We start from the raw sequence: 23827 nt of genomic DNA on the forward strand, positions 1-23827 counted from the left end.
GTTCCTGTTGTTGCTAAATCTTCTGTTCCCAGTGTCTTCGCCGGTGCTTGATATCCAGTACTGTAATAATTCATTGAATAATTAGCCGTTGATCGTCTAGGTCTTTGAATGTTGATCGTGTTGTTTTCTCTGTTGAATTCCGTTTCCTTCAGCCTTCTTTCTTCTTGTTCATGTTCAGTGCTTACCTCATCCATATTTGCCCGTTCCAGCGACACCACAGACTCAGCCCCAGCACTGCCGATGTTACAGTTATTATTAGCACACAAGAGTACAATACAAAAATGGCGGTCATCCTTGAGGACACGAGTAAGTTTGTCCAACTCGGTCCGGTATCTACTCATGACAACACAGTTCGGGTAGAGAAAAAGTTGAATAGTTTTCTCAAGAGACTTAAAGAAAGTAAACAGATATCGGAGGAAGAGTTCTTCAAAATGCGGCCCATTGGTTCCGTCCGACCACGTCTCTATGGGCTCCCAAAAATACATAAAGCGAACTGTCCGTTGCGCCCCATATTATCCATGGTCGCATCACCGCAATATAATATCTCTAAATGGCTGTGTGGTTGGCTTGACATCGTGCAAAAGTTCTATTGCAAACATACAGTTAAAGACACCTTCGAATTCATTGACGTCCTTCGCTCCCACCCAGTTCCGGCCTCCGCGCATATGTGCTCGTTTGATGTTGTGAGTCTATTCACGAACGTTCCGTTAGAAGAGACTATCAATATTTGCCTAGATGTGTTGTACCGAAATGATGAAGTTGATACGCCGTGGATATCGGAGACGGCATTCCGGGAACTGATGTTGCTCGTGACGACTGGTGTGGAGTTTTCCTTCAGTGACATTATGTATAGGCAGGTTGATGGGGTAGCCATGGGCTCCCCATTAGGTCCAGTATTAGCGAATGTGTTCGTTGGTTACTGCGAGTCACTGATTGCAGAACAGTTGTGGCCAGCATTGTACGTTCGTTTTGTTGATGATTCCTTCACCTGGTTCGATTCTCTTGAAGATAGCCAAATCTTTCTTGGTATTCTAAATGACCTACATCCTTCCATACGCTTTACTTGTGAGCACGAACAAGCGAACAAACTTCCCTTTCTAGACGTCCTTGTGGAAAAGTCTAGTCAGGGTACAGTAACATCTGTGTACAGAAAGCCTACATTCACCGGCCAGTACATAATGTTTGACTCGTATTGTTCGTACCAATACAAGGTGAATTTAGTGCGTAACTTGGTGGATCGAGCAAACCGTATTTGCTCCTCTTCCAAACTGGCTGAGGAACTGGAATTCCTAAAGTCAGTTTTTCTAAAGAACGGGTATCCCGACGATCTCTTGAAGGAGCTCATGAGCGAAAGGCTGCATAGAAAGGAAATACGTTTTGGCCCGGACAAATGTCCCACGTATCTTTCTCTCCCTTGGAAAGGTAACCTCTCATTATCCATGAGTCGCGTGGTCCGCAAAATTGTACAACAAACGTACTACGCGGTACATTTTGTACCGGTTTTCACAACTGTACGTGCGTTCACGGTGAGGAAGGATGTCCTACCAACCCAACTCGCATCTAAATTGGTATACCAATTTGAGTGCCGACAATGCGGTAGTCGGTATGTTGGTAGGACTCTTCAACATCTGAACGCACGTATCAAGCAGCACGTCCCACTGCACATGCTGACTGGCTCGGCACGGGCACTGCGACCCAAACGCGGCAGGCCACCTAAGAACCCTCGATCAGAGCCATCGTTAGCACAATTGCCGTCGACGGCAATAGTGCCTCCATTACCCGTATCGAGAGCCGTGGAGATGGATAATGTGCACATTGTCACTAACGTTATAACACAATGTACCATAACAACACAAGAAAGTACACCACAACAACATCCAGCTCAAGACCAAAGTGGACGCTGCGGCGAGGTGATCATGGTGATGCCCCCATCGCCATCGTTGCCGTTGCCTCCCCCAGAACCGCCACCTGCATCTGCCATCGGCAGTGCTGGGGCTGAGTCTGTGGTGTCGCTGGAACGGGCAAATATGGATGAGGTAAGCACTGAACATGAACAAGAAGAAAGAAGGCTGAAGGAAACGGAATTCAACAGAGAAAACAACACGATCAACATTCAAAGACCTAGACGATCAACGGCTAATTATTCAATGAATTATTACAGTACTGGATATCAAGCACCGGCGAAGACACTGGGAACAGAAGATTTAGCAACAACAGGAACAACAACAATGACAACAACAACAATGGTAACAAATTACCATCAAGATCAAAGGAGGAGTCAACGAACAGAGGTTCAGCAACGTGAAGCGAGCCTGGGACCGATCGGTGGTGATGAGGAGAATGACACGGAGGACGACACTGAGGATGAGTTGGAAGATGAGACGGGGGACGAGGTTGCGGTTGGTGGAGACGAGGAATCGGATGGTGATTGTGATCGTAAGAAGTCTGCCGTTTTTCTTCATCTGTTGTCTCACCCTAAGTGTCTGCAGGTGTATGATGATTTTAGTTTTTCTGTTCTTTGTCGTGCACGGTACGCTAGTCAGTTGAAAGTACTTGAGGCTGTTTGTATTCGTTTGCATAAGCCTGATCTTTGTAAGCAGAAGAAACATGTAGTTGCGTTAAGATTGTTTTCGTAGGTGCACAGCATGATTGTTTGTCTCACTACATAGTTCTAGCGTTGCAATTAGTTCCTCACCCCTGTTGCACTTAGCTCTCGCTTTACTTCTATTGTCTCACCTTCCCTCATTCTATTTTTAGCACTTTGTTTTGTTCTCGTAACACATTATTGAATGTATATAAATTATTAATTTGGCATGGTTATTCTTCAGTCACGGCTTTCCACTGATGATTGTGACAAGAAAATCGATTTTGGTAAACCTTCATGACTTTGTTGTAGTGTGGCGATGACAGCAGAATTTGTTCTCTTTATAGCTATTATAAAATTATTATTATTATTATTATTATTATTATTATTATTATTATTATTATTATTATTATTATTATTATTATTATTATTATTATTATTATTATTATTAATGCGAATGTAGACTGCTTCTAGAACTTTCAACTGCTTGAAACTACTTGCAGAACGAACAACACTGAACCAAGAATCATCATAACTTTCACGACACACGACACACGGCACACGACACACGACACACGGCACACGACACACGGGGTTAGACAACAAATGCAATTTAATTGCCGATGTATTCTTCAAGGGAAGACCGGTCAGGAAGAGAACGCGACGGCAGCTGGAGGAGGAGTGTGGAAGCGACGTGTGCAGTGACGATGATGAACCCGGTGGTCAGTTGCTGGGAGAGCCGACGACAGGTGAAGGTGGCAGCGATGATGAAGAGGACGATGACGATGATGACGATGATGGTGCAGATGGTGTGAAGGACGGTGGCGGTCAGAAACCAAGTGAAGGTATTATTATTATTATTATTATTATTATTATTATTATTATTATTATTATTATTATTATTATTATTATTATTATTATTATTATTATTATTATTATTATTATTGTAGAAGAGAAAAGGACATATGGATACGAGTTAAGAGTAACTCTCCATCACTGTAACATGATACTTTATACAGTCAGAAAGTGCAATAACTAGGCACAAAACTGACAGAGTACTGAAACATTCGACGTCCTGACACCTAGCTTCAACACATCTCCGTAGCGCTAACCGACAGCCTTCCAACTTGGAAGGTTCAAGGTTATGGAAAGACCAAAGAGGGGAAGGCAAGCGCAACGAAAACGAGCAAAAGCTACAGTCCCAACGGAACAAAGAATGTCAATTGTTACTGGACGATGACGAGACCAGTACGATATTTGACAAAGCGGTCTAACTACAATTCGAAGCAGCAAAGCAGCACACCACCCAACTTGGGTGGGTCATAAATATCAAAGATAAGTAAAGAAAGGGAAGCTTTGCGAAAACGAATTGTACAAGCCGAAAGCCAAACTCCTACAGTACTCCTCATGCATGACATGGTGATGGACTAGTTGACTACAAAACAAGTTGTTTCACACGACGTACGTTTCGCCGTATGGTTCGTGACGGCTCATCAGGTGTGCAATATGAAACTCGGATGTTGAGCCATAAATAAATGTAGAAGAGAAAAGGACATATGGATACGAGTTAAGAGTAACTCTCCATCACTGTAACATGATACTTTATACAGTCAGAAAGTGCAATAACTAGGCACAAAACTGACAGAGTACTGAAACATTCGACGTCCTGACACCTAGCTTCAACACATCTCCGTAGCGCTAACCGACAGCCTTCCAACTTGGAAGGTTCAAGGTTATGGAAAGACCAAAGAGGGGAAGGCAAGCGCAACGAAAACGAGCAAAAGCTACAGTCCCAACGGAACAAAGAATGTCAATTGTTACTGGACGATGACGAGACCAGTACGATATTTGACAAAGCGGTCTAACTACAATTCGAAGCAGCAAAGCAGCACACCACCCAACTTGGGTGGGTCATAAATATCAAAGATAAGTAAAGAAAGGGAAGCTTTGCGAAAACGAATTGTACAAGCCGAAAGCCAAACTCCTACAGTTAACTCGTATCCATATGTCCTTTTCTCTTCTACATTTATTTATGGCTCAACATCCGAGTTTCATATTATTATTATTATTATTATTATTATTATTATTATTATTATTATTATTATTATTATTATTATTATTATTATTATTATTATTATTATTATTATTATTATTATTATTTTCAGGCAGTTCACTTCCCCAACTGATCCTTTGTATTTGAAGTTCTCCCAACCCGTTCAAAAATTAATCACTTTTCTTTCACTTCTGGTAGGGTCCAGAAACTGACCGTGGTTGGTCCCCTGGGGGAGGGAGAAAGACCCAAGTGCCATCAGTATGTGTGGCACGTGTTGTGAGCTGCCTTTGGAGTGAAGGACTTGTCGGCGCCTTCTGGGTTCAGCCTGGTCCCATAGCTCAGTGGTTAGAGCATTGCTCATGACAAGCAGGGTCCCAGGTTCGAGTCCTGGTGGGTCTGGCGGTTTTTTCTCTTTTCAGGCAGTTCACTTCCCCAACTGATCCTTTGTATTTGAAGTTCTCCCAATCCGTTCAAAAATTATTATTATTCTTATTATTTGTGCATCACAAGTTTCTTTTTCTTTCTATGCCTGATTTGAATGCACCAGGCCGGTTTGTGACCTTACGAAAAAGCGTCGCCAACATCGCCGAGTGTGAATGGAGTTGCCGTGCAAGTTTTCGACAAATTTCATACGATTGTTTGTCGTAAGATTTTTCTGCCAAGTATCGGCTGGTCGCTATTTGGCCGAAAAGTCGGACGATTTTCAGTGTTTTCACGTATTAATCAAGCGGGCCTCAACCAATCATTGACGGCTTATCACCATGACTGATGACAGAAGAGAACGCCGGCAAGCATCATAAACTTGAGAACTTTTGTACCAGAAAACGCTGGCCTTTTGATCCTGCAGGTCGGTGTACAAAAAAGGTCGTGTGGGGAAATATTTTTGCTTTCATGTTTCGTGTTCCAAAGAAGTACTGCAGCGGCGGATCCAGAGTTCATCTGAGGGGAGGGCGCGGGTAATATTCATGACAGGGGAACCTATGCGGTACCTGTATTTTGTACACATTACGACATAGCGGCTATTTTACATCATAGGCTTAGCGGTTATGTAGAATTACTAATACTATTTTAGCACATGCACTCACTCCCACTTTTTCAACCACTTCATTGAGGACTCTGGCTGTAGTAGAACATAGCCGTACTACTCGTACATTGAATTGTGTAAAGATAGTGCTTCGAATCAAAGCTCCAGACATGCTGAGATCGAGAACAATGGCAAAATAATAAAATATACGATTACTTGGATGGCCATGTCCAGCAGTAAGAATGGATGATGAGGTATTCACCTCGGGTTGATCCTTGTCGAAGCAATGTAGGAAACGGGACGCACGGCGCACAAAAAACGCCTTCCTCGCCAGCCTTTCCGGAATAGGCAAGCCACTCAAACCTCTTCAGTAGGAGCGAGCGAGTGGAAGTACCGGTCTTTCGGCGGCTGTCGGGATAATCCCTAGATGGCAACACCGTCTGCTTATCAGGCTTCCGGATCCCAAGTATGTTGCGCTTTGCTTCATCGCTGAGAGTTGCACCGCCAATAGGTGCATCAACAGCATCCGAGTAACTTCGCTGCGTAGCAGTGCCACCAGCCACATTCATGGCAGTCACAACATCGTCATCTGCGATAGTTTCAACAGGTAAACGCTCCTAACTCGCATCACTACTACTGACAGTCCCACCATCGTCGTCAGAATCTACTTCGGATTCCATTTGGGGAAGATCAGAGTCTGAGCAGACGTAGACGCCGAGACCTTTGAGGTCGGCAGAGCAGCCTGGCCCCGCCACCACTTCTCGCACATATTCGGGAATATAGTGGACTTTCGTATAAAAAAAAATAAAAATAAAAATAAAAAACCTCGATCTCAGGATCTTCGCGGTGGTCCGAATTCTCCTCCAAAGACTGAGCAGCTAACGAAGCGCAAGTTCGCTTCGCGAAAAATCCGTGGAGAGTTTGTTGGCTCCCTAGCCGCTTGGGCGGGCGGTGCGCCATCCCCTTCACCGACTTAGCTATACAAGTTCGTGAACTGAACACTAATTTCAAAACTAAAAGTCAACCAAAGTCTAAGAGAACAACTACTCCGTGTTCAGAAGAACTTTCTTACCTGACACTAGAAACTACTTGTCACAGCATGTGCAAACACTTGCGCAACTGCCCATGTGCCTGCACTAAAAAAAATCGAACTGTTTGAGGGGAGGGCGCGCGCCCACCGCGCCCTCCCCTAGATCCGCCACTGTACTGTGCTTAGCTTTGAGACAAGAGCCAGTGAGTGGCTTCCACGTGGGATGTGCCATGAGGTTGACTACAAGAATGTCCAGCTCGGAAAGTTTGAAAGGAATCTGGCTGAGGCAAGGTTATATTTAGCAGAGCAAAATTTGAATAATACTAATAGTGATATGGAATGGTCAGAATGTCCAACATGTAGTAATTTCAGCATGAAAGCATTGGTGGTTCAGTGGTAGAATCCTCGCCTGCCACGCGGGGGGCCCGGGTTCGATTCCCGGCCAATGCATTTTTCTTTTTTGTTGCTTCGGTGACTCAGCAGTAGAATACTTGCCTATGACATGCTCTCCCCAACGTGGTTTGATTCCTGGCCAATGTATATTTTTCTTTGCACTTTCGTGATTTTCAATAGGTTGATCGTTGGCAGATCTATCAACGCATGGCAGCATACATCCTGCTGAAAGTCAAGGCTACCATGGATGCTTCCACAGCACGTGAGTTACTAGTATTTGTGTTTGTATTTATGGATTCTCCACAGGCCTTAGCCTAAATCGAGGGAGTTTCCGTACTAGTACTGGGGAATATACACGCAGCTGTGCAGTCGGGCTACATGAATCATTTCCGGTGCTTTAATACAGACCCTTTGCATTTGGACACCCATGGCTGCACTCTCATAGTGCTGTAGTGGAGAAAAGTGCTATCCACTGAGGTAAGTTTTTCTGTGCATGCACCACAATCAGCCAGCAGCATGCGCGTGTAAAGTTCTATTTGTATGACACTGTTCCCCAGCAAAACCCGAAGGCATGACAATTGCAAGGTGACAAAGCTTCACTGAGAATGGAAGGGACTGGCTGCGTTGAGTACATAGCGACAGTACACAACATTAGGCATGGCAACAGTATTCAAGGCTACCCGACAATGCTAATGTGTAGAATGTGCTGCTGTGGTTCTGTGGTGTTTAGGCGTACCCATTTATGGAAGGCAGCAGCAGCTTTCACAGACAAGGAAGGCAGTGTTCAGCAAGAGCAAGGTAAGGGATCAATTTCAATAGTCACTGGAGTAGTTAGTGTGTGAGTGTGTGTGTGTGTGGGGGGGGGGGGGGGTTCTGGCATGAGGTTCAACCCACCTGGGAAGAAAGAACATACACCTGGTACTAGTACGTCCAAAGCATTAGAACTAGGGGTCAAACGGGTGTACCGGGTACCGGGGTACCCGCCCGTTAATCTCAGGTACCGTTAGTAAAAGGGTACCCGATTGTATAAAAAAAAAAAAAGTGATCCTATCGTATTCCAAGACTCAAAATAGGAGTGCGGATACTCTTTTCCTTTTTCCTGTGCATTCCCGCTTTCGACTTTATCAGGCAGGAGCAGGCTGAAAGACAGACTTGACAGTTTTTCTCTCCACTCAAGTGCAAGTAAAAATCCTCGTACTGGAGGTTTTTGATTGTGATGTGAGAAAATGCAAGACTTGAAACTCGTTCGAGGTGGCAGCTGAGTAACTAGAACGTTACGATGGTTCTCCGACATCGAACCTGCCACAGTACTTGATGAACTAGTGTCACCACAACGCATTCACGCTGCACAACTTTTCACTACTTTCACTTTAGCTCATACGTGTACATGTACATGTACATCCTTCAAAGCGGTGAACCCCTTGATAGGCGACAAGCCTCTGGGTCATCCTAATAAAGATATTATTATTATTATTATTACCAGGCTGAGTGACCAGTCGGAGTGTCACAAACGGTGATGTCCGTAGGTGGTAGCTACATGTATGATACTCATGGTTGTAGTTTGTTCCTTCAATCGACGAGCTGAAAAGTAGTACGAAATATTGCATACAAGATTACGGATTTGTGAAGATTCATTTCACGAGTTCAACAAGCTAGCACTAGCAGCTAGCTGGCCAGCAGCACATCAGCTGTGTCAGGCACCCCAGCTAGCTATGGGCGCGAACATCTTCTGAATGCAACGAGTACCAGTTCTCTGCGAACATAGCAAATAGGATTGCGCGAGATCACGGAAGTTTTGCTAAACCACTCTGTCCTTGCATGGCTTGAATCACATTGATCTGCAGTTGATTTGTGTACATGTATCAAAATACATGTAGCTTGTAGGACCATCTACATGTACGATTGTAAGTTACTGCCTGTGAAGTTATGTACATGGGCAAATGCACGGATGACATTCATTTGGAACCTTCATTGCCATAATTATTATTATGATACACGAATCAATTGAGAATCATAATGTAGTATCAAAAAAAATTCAAAATACAACCTGAGAATATACAAATTAAAATCATGATTTATGTGAGAAATGCGCAAAAAAATAATATGGCTGCTAAAGGGTACCCGTTAACCCGCTCGTTAAGAAAATTACCCGTTCGTTAGTTAAAGGTACACCCGTTTGACCCCTAAATTTAGAACCACCCAGGAGGGGGACTCTTGGGAGGGGAATCTGCATCAGGCACTCTGGCCTGGGAATCATTGGGAGACATGTACTCTCTGGTGCATCAGTCTTTGTCTTGAACCCACGCCAGACCTAATAGTAATACACCACTTACATAGAGGATCAAGTGGCCACTTCAAAGGCACTTGGAAGTTCAGTGGGTTCATCTTTTGTGCCATCACCCCCCCCCCCCCCCCCCACACACACACACACTACCTACTCACGTGACATGTTCTTGTGAAAAGTTTGCTACTCACACCATCCGGCCTAGTATTTTGAGAAGTACAACACAACTGATGCCCTATCCGGCCATTAAAACATTCTTATCAGCAGTGTGCTCGGTGACTGCCTGCTTTTTTACAGTCCCACATAGGATTAAAATATCTGTATACATATTGCGGGAGACAAAGCGGCGTTTGTATACAGTACATATTGGTGTCCTATTTTGTCACGTTGGTCTGGATGGCCTGATTGCATTATGACTTGTTGGTGCAATGGTGCGTAACGGCAGGGAGCCAGTATTGCTGCGGGACCGTTGAACAAAATATGTACAATGAGGTGTAATTCTACGTTTGATCAGTGTTCTTATGTCATTGGCTATGCATATACCTATACTACATACTGCCCATTACACTCTACAGAGACAGTCAGCGATCCCAGCTTCTCGCCGGCCCAAGTCCAGTCCTATTGGCAAAACACAGATGTCCTACACCAGGTATGTTGTACTGAGTATGGTGTCAGGCTTGTGAAGTGCTGTCACTCCCCCCCCCCCCCCCACACACACACGTCTTTCTTCTCTTTCTTAGACTCCTGACTTTTCTTTCATTCTCCTGGGTAGTTACCAACAGCCAGTGCATGCCGGATTATGTGGTGTGATGTGTGTGCGGGAGGAAGGGAAACAAATGAAAAAGACCAAAAAGTAAGGATTCACTGGCCAAAAAAGCCACTTCGTAGCTGTGTGGTGTAGACCAGGCTGAATAGTGGCGGTCAATTCTTCAGCCTTGCAAGCTGTTGAATGGTGCAATCCCAGCACAAGTTGCTATGGCTTCTGCTGTAGCATCGCTATCATCGCCTCTGGCGATGGGCGTCTAATGGTCAAATGGTGTGTGTGTGTGTGTGTGTGTGTTTGTGTGTGTGTGTGTGTGTGTGTTTGTGCGTGCGTATGCGTGAGTCATAAAGCACGGTTTCCACATGGTATAGCTCTGATTGTATTGTATAGAATGGCAGGACTTAATTGCCTTTTGCACCAATGTGCATTTTCTCGTGATGTTCTCCATCTCGGTCTCTCCGTCTGAATCTCCAGCAAAAATGCAGCCAATCCGATGATATCTGCATCTACAGTACTCGCCTGGAATCGCACACAACCAACCCCAAGTAAGATTGATGGGAAGGTTACAATGCTGGGATTACGCACATTGCCGGTGCCGGTATGGGTTTCTTGGTGGTTTGGTCTTATGACTGGTCTGTTTCCATCGCTAGAAGTGTATACCAGGCGCGTGCCCCGTATGGGTTCCTGGGTGCCCGGAACCCCCCTTTTCGCTCAAAATGCAGGATTTTGCTCCGTTTTTTGAAAATGTTCCCAGAGGAGGCCCCCGGAACCCTCCCCCCCCCCCCCCCTGAAGGGCACCGGCGCACGCGCCTATACTTCACCATTCTTTTGAGTGTACATCTTGTACCGCGAGTACATGAACAGGACTGTCAGGCGCTGAAGAACGACCAGGCTAGAATTTCATCAAGCACAGCATACCAATGTATACACGGTGACTCAACCGTGCATAGACTGTAATACATGAAAATAAGAACGGTCTATTTAAAGCTAGGAGGCTGACCCCCCCCCCCCCCCCCCAGTTCTTAGGCGACCGACAGTACTGTGTGTGCATGCGCTGTGTTATAGTTTCAGGGACAAGACTGCTGACCTTTTAATGCTTATCTTGTGTTACAACTACTCTTGTTTTGCACAGGAGTGGGGGACATGGTGCTTGTACAGCTTTCACCTAAGGTTAGTCAACTTGGTGATTCTCGTCAAACTCAATCGTTTTCATCATGGTGAACTAGCCTAGTTTTGCTTGGGTCCAGGCCAACTTACTTCGAAGTAGTTTGAAATGCTGCAGCTGCAATGTAGTTCCAAGTCTCTTGCACTTTGTGTTTGCCCTGCAATATAGTCTGCAGCATGTTTGTTTGCCTTTCTGCAGCAGTGACAAGCTATGACTTCATGCCAAAATCCACGCTACGGACAATTTTTCAACTTTCGATAAGAAAACGGACCATTATGGATGTGTGGTAACACCCCCGCAGAAATCAAGGGATGTGTATGCTGGGTTGTAACGTACTCTGCTGTTGGAGGGTGCTGATGCTAGAATTATATTGTTCCACGTGTACCTATTGTCCTTGACAGGTGTTTGGTCAGATTTTGTCGTTCACAAACCTCAATTCAGCGGTGATTCAGGTAGAGAAGGCATTTCCAGTGTACGGAACACAAGGCACTGGTAAGCGGCAGGTTGACCGTCTCCAGTAGCCAGCATCACTCAGTGATCAACATCAGGGAGCCCTACGCACTGTATGTGTAGGGCTCCCTGATCAACACTGATCTACTGCTGCTGTACTGCTTGTACTGCTAGTACTCAATCTCCATACATGTCAGGGGCGTAGCAGCCGGTCCGGCCGGTCAGGCTTTGGCCGGACCACTTTTTCGCCCGACCACGGCCAAAAGTGCCCAGAATGCAGGATGTTGCACCCTAATTTCGAAAAAAATTCCCGGAGAGACCCCCCAAGCCCCTCCGGCCGGACCACCTCCAATGGCAGTGCTACGCGCCTGCATGTATATACGTTATCCCCATCACCTTCCCCATTGATATGGTATCTAAGTATGTGTATTTACTTCCATGTCACGGACGAAAATTAGTGTGTTGTTGAAGAATAGTGGGAGTTTAGGTGGTCTGGCGAGATGGAGTACTGTGACCAGAGTTGGACAGTATTGATGAAAAACCCGCTTTTCACGAAATGGATAGGTCGACTTTTTTGAAACAAGGTTTGGCCGGAGTGGGCGCTACGACTCCATGAGCATTAATGTTTGTTCATGTATGTGCGTGTATCTGTTTTTGTGTGTTTGTGTGCATGCACTTGAAATGTTGTTGGCGAGCAGAACAACTTCTCATTGACCTAGAGCCGCTAGTGTTTGATCAGCAGGGGTATTGGAAACCGATCACGGCTGACACAATAGGAGCAAGGTAAGCACTGAAGCAGTGCGCTGTACATGCCGACAACACTGTAGGTCTAGTCACTGGTTATGAACAGGAGGACCATGCAGGTGCTGCAATGCTCATTTTGGCGGGGTTCAATTCCATGCGTTGATATGATACAAATCCACTTTCAGGTGTTGATATGATACAAATCCACTTTTTCCAGCACTCACTATAAATACGATGTGGTACGTTGGGGGAAAACATTGGTAATGGGGAAACGAGGATGGAGGGGGGGGGGGGGGGAGGCGTGGTGAGGCAATCAATTACACGATGGAAGCAGCACTGACTGCTTTCAGAAAGAGGTAGAAATCAACACCTACAGGCTTGCGGAGCTCAAGTTTGTACTCTTTGGAAACACTATTGTCTTTTGTTTGTGACTTGTTCTGTATTCTGTAGGCAGAAGACGTGGCAGAGTGCAGGTGAATGAAGTTTTGAGTTCTTTATCATCAGTCTAGGCACTTGTGTCACTGTGTGCATCTGTTGTTGTCTAGTGCTAGAGCGGTGTTTGTTGCTACAACGCCATGCATTGCTTGTAACGTACTTCGAAGTATGATCCTTTAGGCTTTCATACTTCGAAGTAATTGGTAAGGAGGTTGTAATCGCTTGTATACCCTTTGCATGTGGACTGTGCACACTGCCATCATTGAGATCCTGTGAAACATTCAAACAAGTGGAAAGCATGCAGGGTTTGCTCCACACTCAAATGGCTACCAAAGGGTGTATTGAAAACCCGTGTTAGCATGAACCGTAGCTATATTTCCACTACTTGTGTGGAATCAGATGGGCTCCCTAGCCCTAGGTGTCCTTCAAGGTTTGCAATGTCGAAGCTTTTCCTATAGTCAGCTATCATAACTCGCATTTCCCCGAATATAAGTCGCACCTTTCTGCACTCAACTTCAGGGCCAACAAAGGGAGTGCGACTTACAATTGAGCATGATTACTACTGAAGTGAATATACCGAAACGATATGACATAGACATGGAGATAGGAGTGCGACTTACAATCGGGGAAATACGGTATGTGTGTGCGTTTGCGTGTGTGTTTGCATAGACGCTCTGATGGAACACGGAGGCCCAGGATTTAGCGCGGACGCGATGGGACGCTTCTCACCGGCCCCACCACCAAGCTCTCCCCATCACAGTCGAACCAGCAGTGTGGCAAACGTCATGAACGATCAGAGCAGTGACTCGGATACAGTACGTACCCATCTAGACCATTGCACTGTGCATGGCAAGCATTCTTCTGTGTAGCAATGCTCTATCACTGTGTATTGAATAGTCCCTGATCACTTTACGCATTCATTGAACACAGAACAGTAGAGTGCTTCACCTGTATAGCCTCCGGATGCTGACGTGTGTTGTCCCATACCTTGGTTCTGTGAGTGTGTCGTGTTCCGACTTTAAAATCAATTCCGGAAACATAACAGGGTAGAAAATTGTGTAGGATCGGGTTGAAACTCAAAATACTCTGTGCAGTTCAATCATTGCATGTGTATGGGATTTTACATAGTCCCTACTGATACACGGTCCCTACTGCTATGCATCAGTTCATTGGTGCCTGGGACCAGCCCTTTCCTGGATGAGAAGTACATTGTAATGCTTCTGAAGATGGCATAACGGCATTGTGTATTGAGTATGCCGCTTTCATAGGCCAATACTGTAGCTTCAATGATCTGTAAACTGCTTCACCTTACATTTGTCTGCTCAGTTCTATGTTAACCTGATGAAAGTTATTTGCCGAAACGTAATAATTATTGTGAAATGAGTTCAATTATTGCAGTTTTAATGGAAGAGAGCGTGTGGGCTCTACTCTTAACTGTTAATGAAACTGCAGGAAGCCTCCCCACTTTTACTCTGTTCTACTTGTAATGAATTCTGCTCTTGCCATGGTGTTCTTGCGGTGGTGTTCTCTTCAGGGTACTGAGAGTGGTGATGAGGATGAGCGCAGTCCATCATCAAAGCCAAGCTCAGGCCGTCATCATGCGCCAGCACAAGATCAGACCACGACGCTTGGCACCAAGTCACCACGGGATAGCAGTGCTGCTGGGCGAAGAAAATCTGGTGATGAGAGTGAGTTCTGACGTTTGCGGGCAAGCGCCCGCCGTTGTGTGCATGGAATTTCCTAAATTTTGCGAATGATGCCACTTTTTTTTTTTTTTTTTTTTTTTTTTAATGTTTATTTGAATTCGGATAGCTCAACAGTACAGAAGTACAACTACAAAGAGTACCGAATAGAAGGCCCCGAGAACGGGAAACCAAAAAAAAAAACAAAAAAACAAAACAAAAACAGCAACATCAAGTTACTGATTATGCACATTGCTTGAAAGCAAATCACAACAATGATTAAGAGTTAAGCTGTCTTTTAGCCAAATAGCCAATTTGACGCGGAAATCTGCGATAGTAGTGCAGGACTTCAGGTCGTCTGGTAAATAATTCCAAACAAGAGCCGATTTACTTGAAAAGGACAGAAAGCCAGACATAGATCTATAGCGATTGATACTCATGTTATGAGTTGTAGAGCCGCGAGTAGTTCGGGTAGACGTACAGATGGGAAAGAGGGACTGCAAGCAAACAGCCGGCTTAATACAGTAACAGTGGAAAATGAATACAAGGAACAAAAATACTGATCGATATTGGAAAGAGGAAACATTGAGGTGGTGAAGAAGTGGCGTGATATTAGCTTGGGGTGATGCACCACAAGCAACTCGTACAGCGCGCCGGTGGAGTGAGGCTAGCTTGTTTCTATTTTTAGCGGATATAAACGAAAGGTATACAGGGAGAGCATATTCTAGATCAGGCTGAATAACACCGACAACGAAAGTACGGCGGGCAAACAGGTTCATCTGGCGGAAAGATCGACGCAGTACACCGATCTTCCGTGAGGCTTTCCGGACGACATTGTTAATGTGTTGGTCAAAAGATAGCTTATTGTCAACAACGACTCCTAAGCATCTGGTGCTTTCCACTTCCCCTAGCGTAACATTTGACAAGGTGATTTGCAGTTGTTGCCTTTGTTGTTGTTGCTGACTCCCTGTGGCACGTTTGGGATGGATTTGCATGACAACGGTTTTGTCGGTATTTATCTGCATACCAATGGAGCCAAGGTGGTTGTTTAGTATCTCCAGTGCCGATGACAACTTGGCTTCGGAACGCGCCTTCGACGGATCACTAGAGTAGACTGTCTTGTCATCTGCGAACATCAGTAATTTTGAACCCGCTGTCTCCGCAAGCCGGGGAAGGTCCCTCAGGTAGACATTAAAGAGGGTAGGGCCTAAAATACTTCCCTGAGGAACTCCTCGAGACACTGCAAGACTTGAGGACTGGCTGGCTGGCGTGACGACACGCTGAGATCTCCCGGCGAGGTACGACGCAAACCAACGCAGGGCGCTTGCATGAACACCCATGCCATGGAGCGCAATGAGTAACTGTTGATGCTGGACGCGATCAAACGCCTTGCTGAGGTCGACAAAGGCTACACTGGTAGTCTCTCCGCGGTCCTGGGCCAGTTTCCAATCATTTACAGCAAGTGTGAGCAGTTGTGTCGTGGAACGAGCTGGTCGGAACCTAAATTGGTGATCGTGGAGGTGATTTTCGATGGTCAAACTGTCACATACCTGATTTAGAACCAGGCGTTCCAGAGTCTTAGCCAGAATCGACGTGAGTGACACAGGACGATAGTTCGAAGGAGAAGTAGGATCGCCCATACGGGATTTCAATATCGGCGTGACATTAGCCAACTTGAATTGTGTCGGGAACACAGCAGTGCACAAAGAGGTATTAAATATTAGGGTGAGGGAGAAGGCGATAACTGGTGCAACGGCCTTCAGGATGCTCGGGAGGAGACCATCTGGCCCAGGCGCTTTCGTACCGTCGAGTTTCTGAAGGTGCCGAAGTACCTCATCCTCAGAAATAGGGCGAAACTCGTGCAAGTCACACGGTCTTGAGGTACCACTTGGAACAACATAAGCCGGGTTCGGATCTGACACAATACTATGGAAATACCTGTTCAAGGTATCTGCCTGGACGAGAGGCTCAGTTCTAGGGTTTGTGCGCCGGGTGACTGAGTTGATGGTGCTCCAAAGACGCCTAGGATCTCGCCGGTAATCGTCACAGATGGAGCGGAAGTGGGCATTTCGGAGTTGGCGATAAAGGTTATTGCATTTGCTGCGCAAAACTTTGAACTCCTTCTGTAGAACCGTACTACTGCAGTCAGACGAGCGGTACTTTCTGTAGACGGTTTTACGTCGCCTAATGAGAGCTAGTAATTCCGGTGTCATGAATGGGCACTTCTTCCTTTTTCCAGGGGATTGTCTCCGTGATATTATGTAGGGTGCAACCACATCCAAGGCGTCTTCAAATTTTCCTTGCCACTCTTCTAGCATTACATCGACCGACGGGGACGAGAAGGATCCGAGATCAGAAATTGACAATAAATGAGAGAGATCAGAGGCAGAGGCCTTACTGTAATCACGGCGGCGGGATCGATATATTTTCCCGCCACTCTACTTGTAGAAAATGACTAAAGAACTCCTCCACTCGAATGCGGTGGTTGTCTTGGCCAAACCACTCCACTCGTGCAGCAGCACCACCACCACAGCAAGGACAATTCCATGGATACATGGTATTGTCAGACCCTCCAGACAGCTTGCTAACTTCAACTGAGCCTAGCTCATCAGTACAACATCATTCCTGTAGCATGTACCTGTGTTCCTTTACTTTCAATTCCAATGATATCATCCAGCATCATCACTGACTAATTATCATCCTTTCCTATGTGCTCACTCATGCCGCTCTTTGTTTGTTGATACCAAATGCTGTATTTTGTGCCAGTGGCTCTGCAAGCTCATGTGGAGATGGTCATTCAGCACCTTCAAGACACGGGGCTGTCAAAACAAGCAGTTGTGGCTAAGCCCTTGGCTGAGAAAACAATGGTAAGGGGGAATCAGTGAAGCATATTGTAACTCGGCATTATACTTTCTTGCATGCCATGTCCTTGTGGACTCATGCCCTTGCGATCCTGGGCCCATGTTTCTGAAATCCTGGACCCATATTCCCGAAATTCTGGACCCACATTTCCGTTATCCTGGGACCATGCTACACTGTTGCCGGCACGGGTACAGTATTGTCCAAAGATCGCAGCAGCTGTGGCCCATGGTTGGTCACTGAAACCAGGTTTTTCTTGTATGTGCTTGCAATGTGTTTCTCGTAACAGTTACTGGTATGTGCATGCTTGCAAGTTGCAATGCATTTCTTGTAACAGATATGTGCATGCTTGGAATGTGTTTCTGGTATGCGCTTGCAATGTGCTTATTTTATGTGCTTGTTATGTGTATGTTTTGTTAGACAAGCTGTGCAGAAGAGCCGGAGACCGAAAGTGGTGATGCATCTTCTCACGCCATTGCAATCGCCAAGCATGGGCTTGCGATGCGTGGCCCGTCGCCGCACAGGACCGTACAGCCTAAGTTCCACTCTGGCAGGCAAGGCGGCCCGGCCAGCCGCTCACAACAAGGCATGCCATCACCAGTCTCGTCATCTACGGGATACTTGCCCGTTCTATCTGGTGGTGAAGCTAGCTCATCACACCATTCACTCGCTGCTGCTCACCTGGCACAACCCCGCCATGGCCAGGGATCCTCAGGATTACACAACCCTGCAGCATCGACGTCTACCGCCACGGTGATGCATTCTCTCAACTCCACTATTCCTGGTCCTAGCCAGTCGGGCGAACATGCCACTGCTACTGCTGCGCTAAATCGGGGATTGCGATCAGCACCGCCCCAGCAGCGGAAACACGATGAGCCACAGCTGGCAGCACGGACGGTTACCATGGCGTTTCAGAGCCGGCGACAGACAGGTCGCGCCACCAGCTGGAACACGGTTTACCAGCCCGTTGACAGGACAACTCGGCGCCAGCACACGTCGTCGTCACGGCCAGTGCGCAGTGCCCTGGTCAACACTCTTCCCGTCACGATTGCACTGGAGATGTCGCAGGCGCCCATGGCAACATCGATGGCAAGGTACTGTGCATACCGTCGACGTAACGCTAGCCCGCCAATTGTTTGCGTGCTTGACGTGAATTTATATTCCCACATGGGCCTAATGAACACATAACAAATTATGTCTACATGTAGTGACGAAATGATGGATTTTGAACTCACAGTTCTCATGCTAGAACTGCATGGGCTCATAGACACTGGAAACTGGGTGCACCTTATCGGGATAATGTGGTTGAGAGGAGAGGGACTATTTATGCCCGTCCAAAGTTGGGCAATTCAGGGGCATTTGAATGCTAGCGTGCTTGTCTTGGGGAAGGCAATACGGCATGTGATTTGGTTGGTGACTATCAATCAGTGCTGTGCTGGTCATCTTGTTTGTTTGTACTTACAGGTCATCCATGCACCATCCACAGGCATACCGTACAGTAGCATCAAGTCAGCGTAAGTACAACCATGCACATGTTCTACTTGCAACGTGTGGTGTTATTTAAACAAGCTTTACAGTTGCTGCTGCCAGAGCCTGCTTGGGGTTGCCGCCACGTTGAATGTGAAACCGGCAACAGAGCAGGGTGCCCAACCCTGAGTGATGTAGCTGGATGATTTTACTTTTTAGTGACAACGGCACGGTCCATATCTGTTTGAGGATTCCTGCCACTGTCTGTGATACAGGTATCATTAGCCGGCAACACCACGGCATACATGCATGTATACATGTACTTAGAGTTAGATCCTTTGTCAGCCATTGTAAACTACTTGTTCCTGCAGAAGTGGAACTAAAGCTGTGCAAAATAATAAATTATGTAGCCGACAGCACTACATGTTATGTGTAGGTACGGGCTCGACAAATCACATTTTCTCTGCACTGGTAGCACGTGCCTCTATGCACCAATTCGTGCTAGGGACCGGGGGATTCTGCTCGAAAAGGAGGCAGATTCTGCTCGAAAAGCAGTGAAATTGGCAGAACCATACAAACCTTATGGCGAGCAATTCCTCGAATTCTGCTCCATTTTTTTATCCACATACCAAACATGCATGAAACTTACCAGAAAAAGTACCGAATTCTGCCAATTTTTCTGCCGGCAGAATCCGCCGGACCCTTATTCGTGCAATATAGTAATTTCTGTTTGTATGCTTTTTGGTGTTCGGCAGGGAATCATTATAATCACGAGGACACCGTGTGCCAAAGGCTCAAAGCACGGGCGATATATGTCTCACTACTCCCGGGGAAGCCCCTGGGTAGAAATGGTGGAAACCGCAGAATAAGCTGACTTGCTACCTTTCAAAGATACTATGACCGCACCGTGAGCGGTACAAAGATCAAAGATCTCTCTGATCAACTGCATGCCCAGAAATACTTTAAAAAATAGACTTCTAGTGGAACAGTGAAGAAATAATAAAATGTCTTCACTGCCGATGTCACTGGCACCGGCTTTAGAAAGAACTGAAGAAGAGCCCACCCGGCTCAATTGTGCCCCGGTGTCCGCTGATTAGTTGTCTGGGGGAAAAAAACAGGTGTTTTAAGTTTGTCGAAAGGAATAGTGGCATGTCATTTTGCAGGTCTTCGTGAGTCCCTGGTGTCAGCTGAATTCACTTTTACAATCTGTGCTCCTCCCCGACTTGCAGGCCAAAGAATGTCCAAGTCGGCAACCCCGACGGCATCCAGATCATTGGGGGCTGTGCCGATGGGCTATCTGCATTCAAGAATGTAGCCAACCAGTCACCTCCGCTCACTGTATGTACACACACTGTGTATAACCGGCTACATGTATGCCGCAGTGATACTTGAACAAGAGCCACATGAGCCACCATACGTAGGCTGAACATTTCCTGTAGGACATTCTTGCCTCTGTGCCGCTCCCCGAGAACATACCCAACTAGACACTCTTGACATTGTGGTGTGCAGTTGGATGCAAGTACAACAGGTGCAGGAACCCGTCCACCAAGGAACTATGCTACCCGCACTTGTGCTTTTGGAACAGAGCGGAAGAGCCTTTTTAAATAAATCATCATCCGCTTCTGCGACACAGCGACCGACCGGGTCAAACATCATAAGCTTGCCTGCTCTTTTGTTAGGTTGAGATTCAGCAAATGCATTCTTCAATCAGTTTGAGCTCTTTTAAACATTGATTCACACTGATCGCGATACCAATCTGAATAGGAAAGTAACACTACAGCTTAGTTGTCTTGAGATAGTTCAGTGATATTTTGAGAGCTTTGTCATGACACTACAACCCCCCCCCCCCCCTCACGGCCCCCTTCTTTTTCTAACATTTCTTTTATACCCTTAAAAATGCATTTAGTGCATCTAGGGCTCTTCAAATTCTTTGAACTCAATGGCAGAGCCTCAGAACTGCCCATGCTATTCAAAAGAAGAAAAAAGAACCATTCCAATCAATTGACTTTTGTTCTTGATACAGACAACATTATGATAGATGGCTGGACAAATCCCCATTTGAACCTGTACAAACTTGTGCAAGGAAACACACGTGGTGCGCTGACCCCAGTACAACATCGCACATCACTTGTGCGAGGAGCATTGTCGCATGATCATGAAAATAACGCCAGCTTGATATTCTGTTGAGACAGCAGAGTAGGTTCGGGTTGTACACTCCTTGGAGTTGTCTTGCTGGGATCTATTACTGATTTTGAACTTTTCTTTCTGCGATCTATCGATCCATCTACTTATCTGTCTATCTATCCATCCCGGCAAACGAAAAAAGAGAAAGAGGTCCAGTTTGGATTTGTCGTAACTGAAAGTTTCATGCTACTGCAATCATCCCACGACTGATACTAAAACCTGAGACTAATCATTATGTGATCATACGTGATACTTGGTGCTTTTAAATTGACATATTAAACATCACTCTGCACGGTTCACGAATGAAAACCAGTATCAAACTGGACATCTTTCTCTTTTTTCGTTTGAAACGCTCTGCACTTTGTGCATCGGGCACTTTGCCGGCAATTGCCAAAATCAATCCTTTGTATCCATCCATCCATCCACCCATCCATCCATCCACCTATCCATCCATCCATCCACCCATCCATCCATCCACCCATCCATCCATCCACCCATCCATCCATCTATCGATCCATCAATCTTAGGGCATCCATTACTGAGTCCATTGATGGTACTCAAGTTTAGATAGCTCGTGTTCTTTACTTGCTATTTCCAGCATTCAAGATACCAGCCAGTGCCGACAGTCAGAACACTGTACACTGCATCTTTTTTCGTGTGTGAGTGTGTGATTTGTTCTGCTAGTCGTAGAACTGTGCACAAGGACAATTCCGGTGTATACCATCAGTCACGACTATTATTCATCCGATCATAGAGTTACACGTGCACATAAGCACCGGCCGCTGGGTAAAAGTGTAATTGTGGTTTTTAATACAGTCATGTCAGGTGTATGTTACTAGGGTTAGGACCAATCAGGGACCTTTCCGAGGCTCGGGGTGCGATACTTATACATACACGCCCGCTGAAGCGGACGGTTGCACAGTATACCCGCTGTTTGACCTCTTGACTTGCCAAGTGCCTTTTCAATGCCCACTCGGAACAAAAAACAGCTCATATATTACGCTACTACGTGTGTCATGACCTTGTATTAGGGCAATACCCGGGCTTTCATATCTGCCGGTATTGCCCTAGTACTCAGGCGGTTAATAACACATACCGTAATACACGAGTCACGCCGCTTAGAGGTGCATGGATTTGGCTGGGGCATTGATGACACTCGTACCGATTGATTGTACTACCTGTGTTAGGAACATTTCAAAGTTATGGGCAGTGCCCGATCCCGGACTGCCCGGGTAAACGAGGCCCAGAGGTGACGGTACAGTCAGACCTCGCTTAGTGGCCGCATACATCCGTTTTCCACTGAAATATCCGGATAGGCCAGGAAACCGGATAACCGAACACCGATTACGTTGGATGCACTGCGTATGCTGCAAATCTGTAACCAGCTATTTTCTTCCGGATGGCGAGGGATTCAGATAAAAGAGGACCGGATAAGCGCGGTCTGACTCAGTGTATGAGTGTATGAGCTTACTGACATCCTCAGTCTCGCGCTACAAACGGTTCATATCATCCCGATCAGTGCCGCTACTTTTCTTATTTCCCTCACACTTGAACCCCTAAAATTATTGTCTGCCGTGGTTGGCCGGGACACCCACTCTCTCCTAAATGGCCGGTCCCCTGGCACTGCGCATTGAGCCATGATCATTGGCAATAAATAAATAACTTCAGTGAACTTCGATGATAAATGTACCACTAGAGTCCGGTGCATGTCACTTACTTGTAAGCCTGATGATAGTCTTGTCGTCCGGCCTGTAGTGTAGATCTACATGACAAACGGTTACCTTGCCAATGGATAAGGCCAATTAAGGGTTTCCTTTTTGCTGAGTGCTGTACATCATTGTTGTGGATTTGACTTGTTCTGTTCACGGCACAACTAACTATAATAGTTACTAGTACTTGGAAGAAGTCTATACTGCTATTACTATGACGGTCCAGGGTCCGACGTCCCCCTGTTCAAAACCAGAAACCTGAGACTTCACGATCACACAAGCATGAAAGAATAGGAATTATTATTATTATACCACTCCCGGGGATCCCTGCCATGTCAATGGTCAACAGTCAACACTGCCCAACGTGTCGTTGCAACCAGGAGTGGTATTGTACTACTCCCTGTTTGAAAGTATGGAGAACGAACGCGTTCAAAAGTATGCTTTTCAGCGCGAACAATTGTCGCTGTTTCGATCGTGTTCTCGCTCAGTTTCTCTGCTTGTAGCAAAGATGTAGCTTGTTCTAGGTCATGTCGACGTCTTCTAGATGTGGTGGACGATTGGAGAGATCGGCTGTGGCGATATCATCGCGGAATGCGACTCGAAATTGAAAATTTGTATCGCTGATCCCATCGCAGTATTCGCTCTCAAAACAGGAGCGAGAGGGAGGGCAGCGATGGCCTAAACCAGGGAGTCGTAAAAGCCCGGGAGAGGACACGGGATGCGCGCACGCGGACGATGTTTGCCTCGGCCAGAAAGTGAAGCACGCTAGGCCGGCGCGGCCGGATCTGCTCGATCCACGGCGCTGTGCTCGTCTTCAGGGCAGGGAGTCCTAAAATACCAATATTTTACAACTCGTTGTTGACACCATATCCGAAACTGGTGGCGAAGGAACCATAAACATGATTGTGTGTCTGTCTGTCAGACTCAGTACACATGGTACAGGGGGTGGGGAGTTGAGTGTGTGTGTGTGTGGCCGTGTGTATGTGCACATGTGCTTGTAC

At 46.2% G+C, this 23827-nt stretch overlaps 1 protein-coding gene and 1 non-coding gene across 2 annotated transcripts in view; both read left to right on the forward strand.

Moving 5' to 3' along the window:
* Positions 1-20955, forward strand: part of LOC135817560 (uncharacterized) — a 53048-nt gene extending 32093 nt beyond the window's left edge. Inside the window, exons 17-30 of the mRNA XM_065330771.1 lie at positions 7265-7346; positions 7815-7882; positions 9944-10017; positions 10606-10676; positions 11264-11301; positions 11698-11788; positions 12445-12529; positions 12941-12963; positions 13595-13740; positions 14460-14613; positions 17374-17474; positions 17887-18560; positions 18931-18980; positions 20163-20955. Coding sequence (XP_065186843.1) covers positions 7265-7346; positions 7815-7882; positions 9944-10017; positions 10606-10676; positions 11264-11301; positions 11698-11788; positions 12445-12529; positions 12941-12963; positions 13595-13740; positions 14460-14613; positions 17374-17474; positions 17887-18560; positions 18931-18980; positions 20163-20248 — 1743 coding nt within the window. The 3' untranslated portion in view covers positions 20249-20955. The remainder of the gene's footprint in view (positions 1-7264; positions 7347-7814; positions 7883-9943; positions 10018-10605; positions 10677-11263; positions 11302-11697; positions 11789-12444; positions 12530-12940; positions 12964-13594; positions 13741-14459; positions 14614-17373; positions 17475-17886; positions 18561-18930; positions 18981-20162) is intronic.
* On the forward strand, positions 7071-7141 carry Trnag-gcc (transfer RNA glycine (anticodon GCC)). The gene has a single exon. It is a non-coding gene; the product is annotated as a tRNA-Gly (tRNA).
* Positions 20956-23827: the final 2872 nt, after the last annotated feature.

The sequence above is a fragment of the Sycon ciliatum genome, chromosome 5 (genome assembly GCF_964019385.1).
Source record: "Sycon ciliatum chromosome 5, ocSycCili1.1, whole genome shotgun sequence".
Taxonomy (NCBI): domain Eukaryota; kingdom Metazoa; phylum Porifera; class Calcarea; order Leucosolenida; family Sycettidae; genus Sycon; species Sycon ciliatum.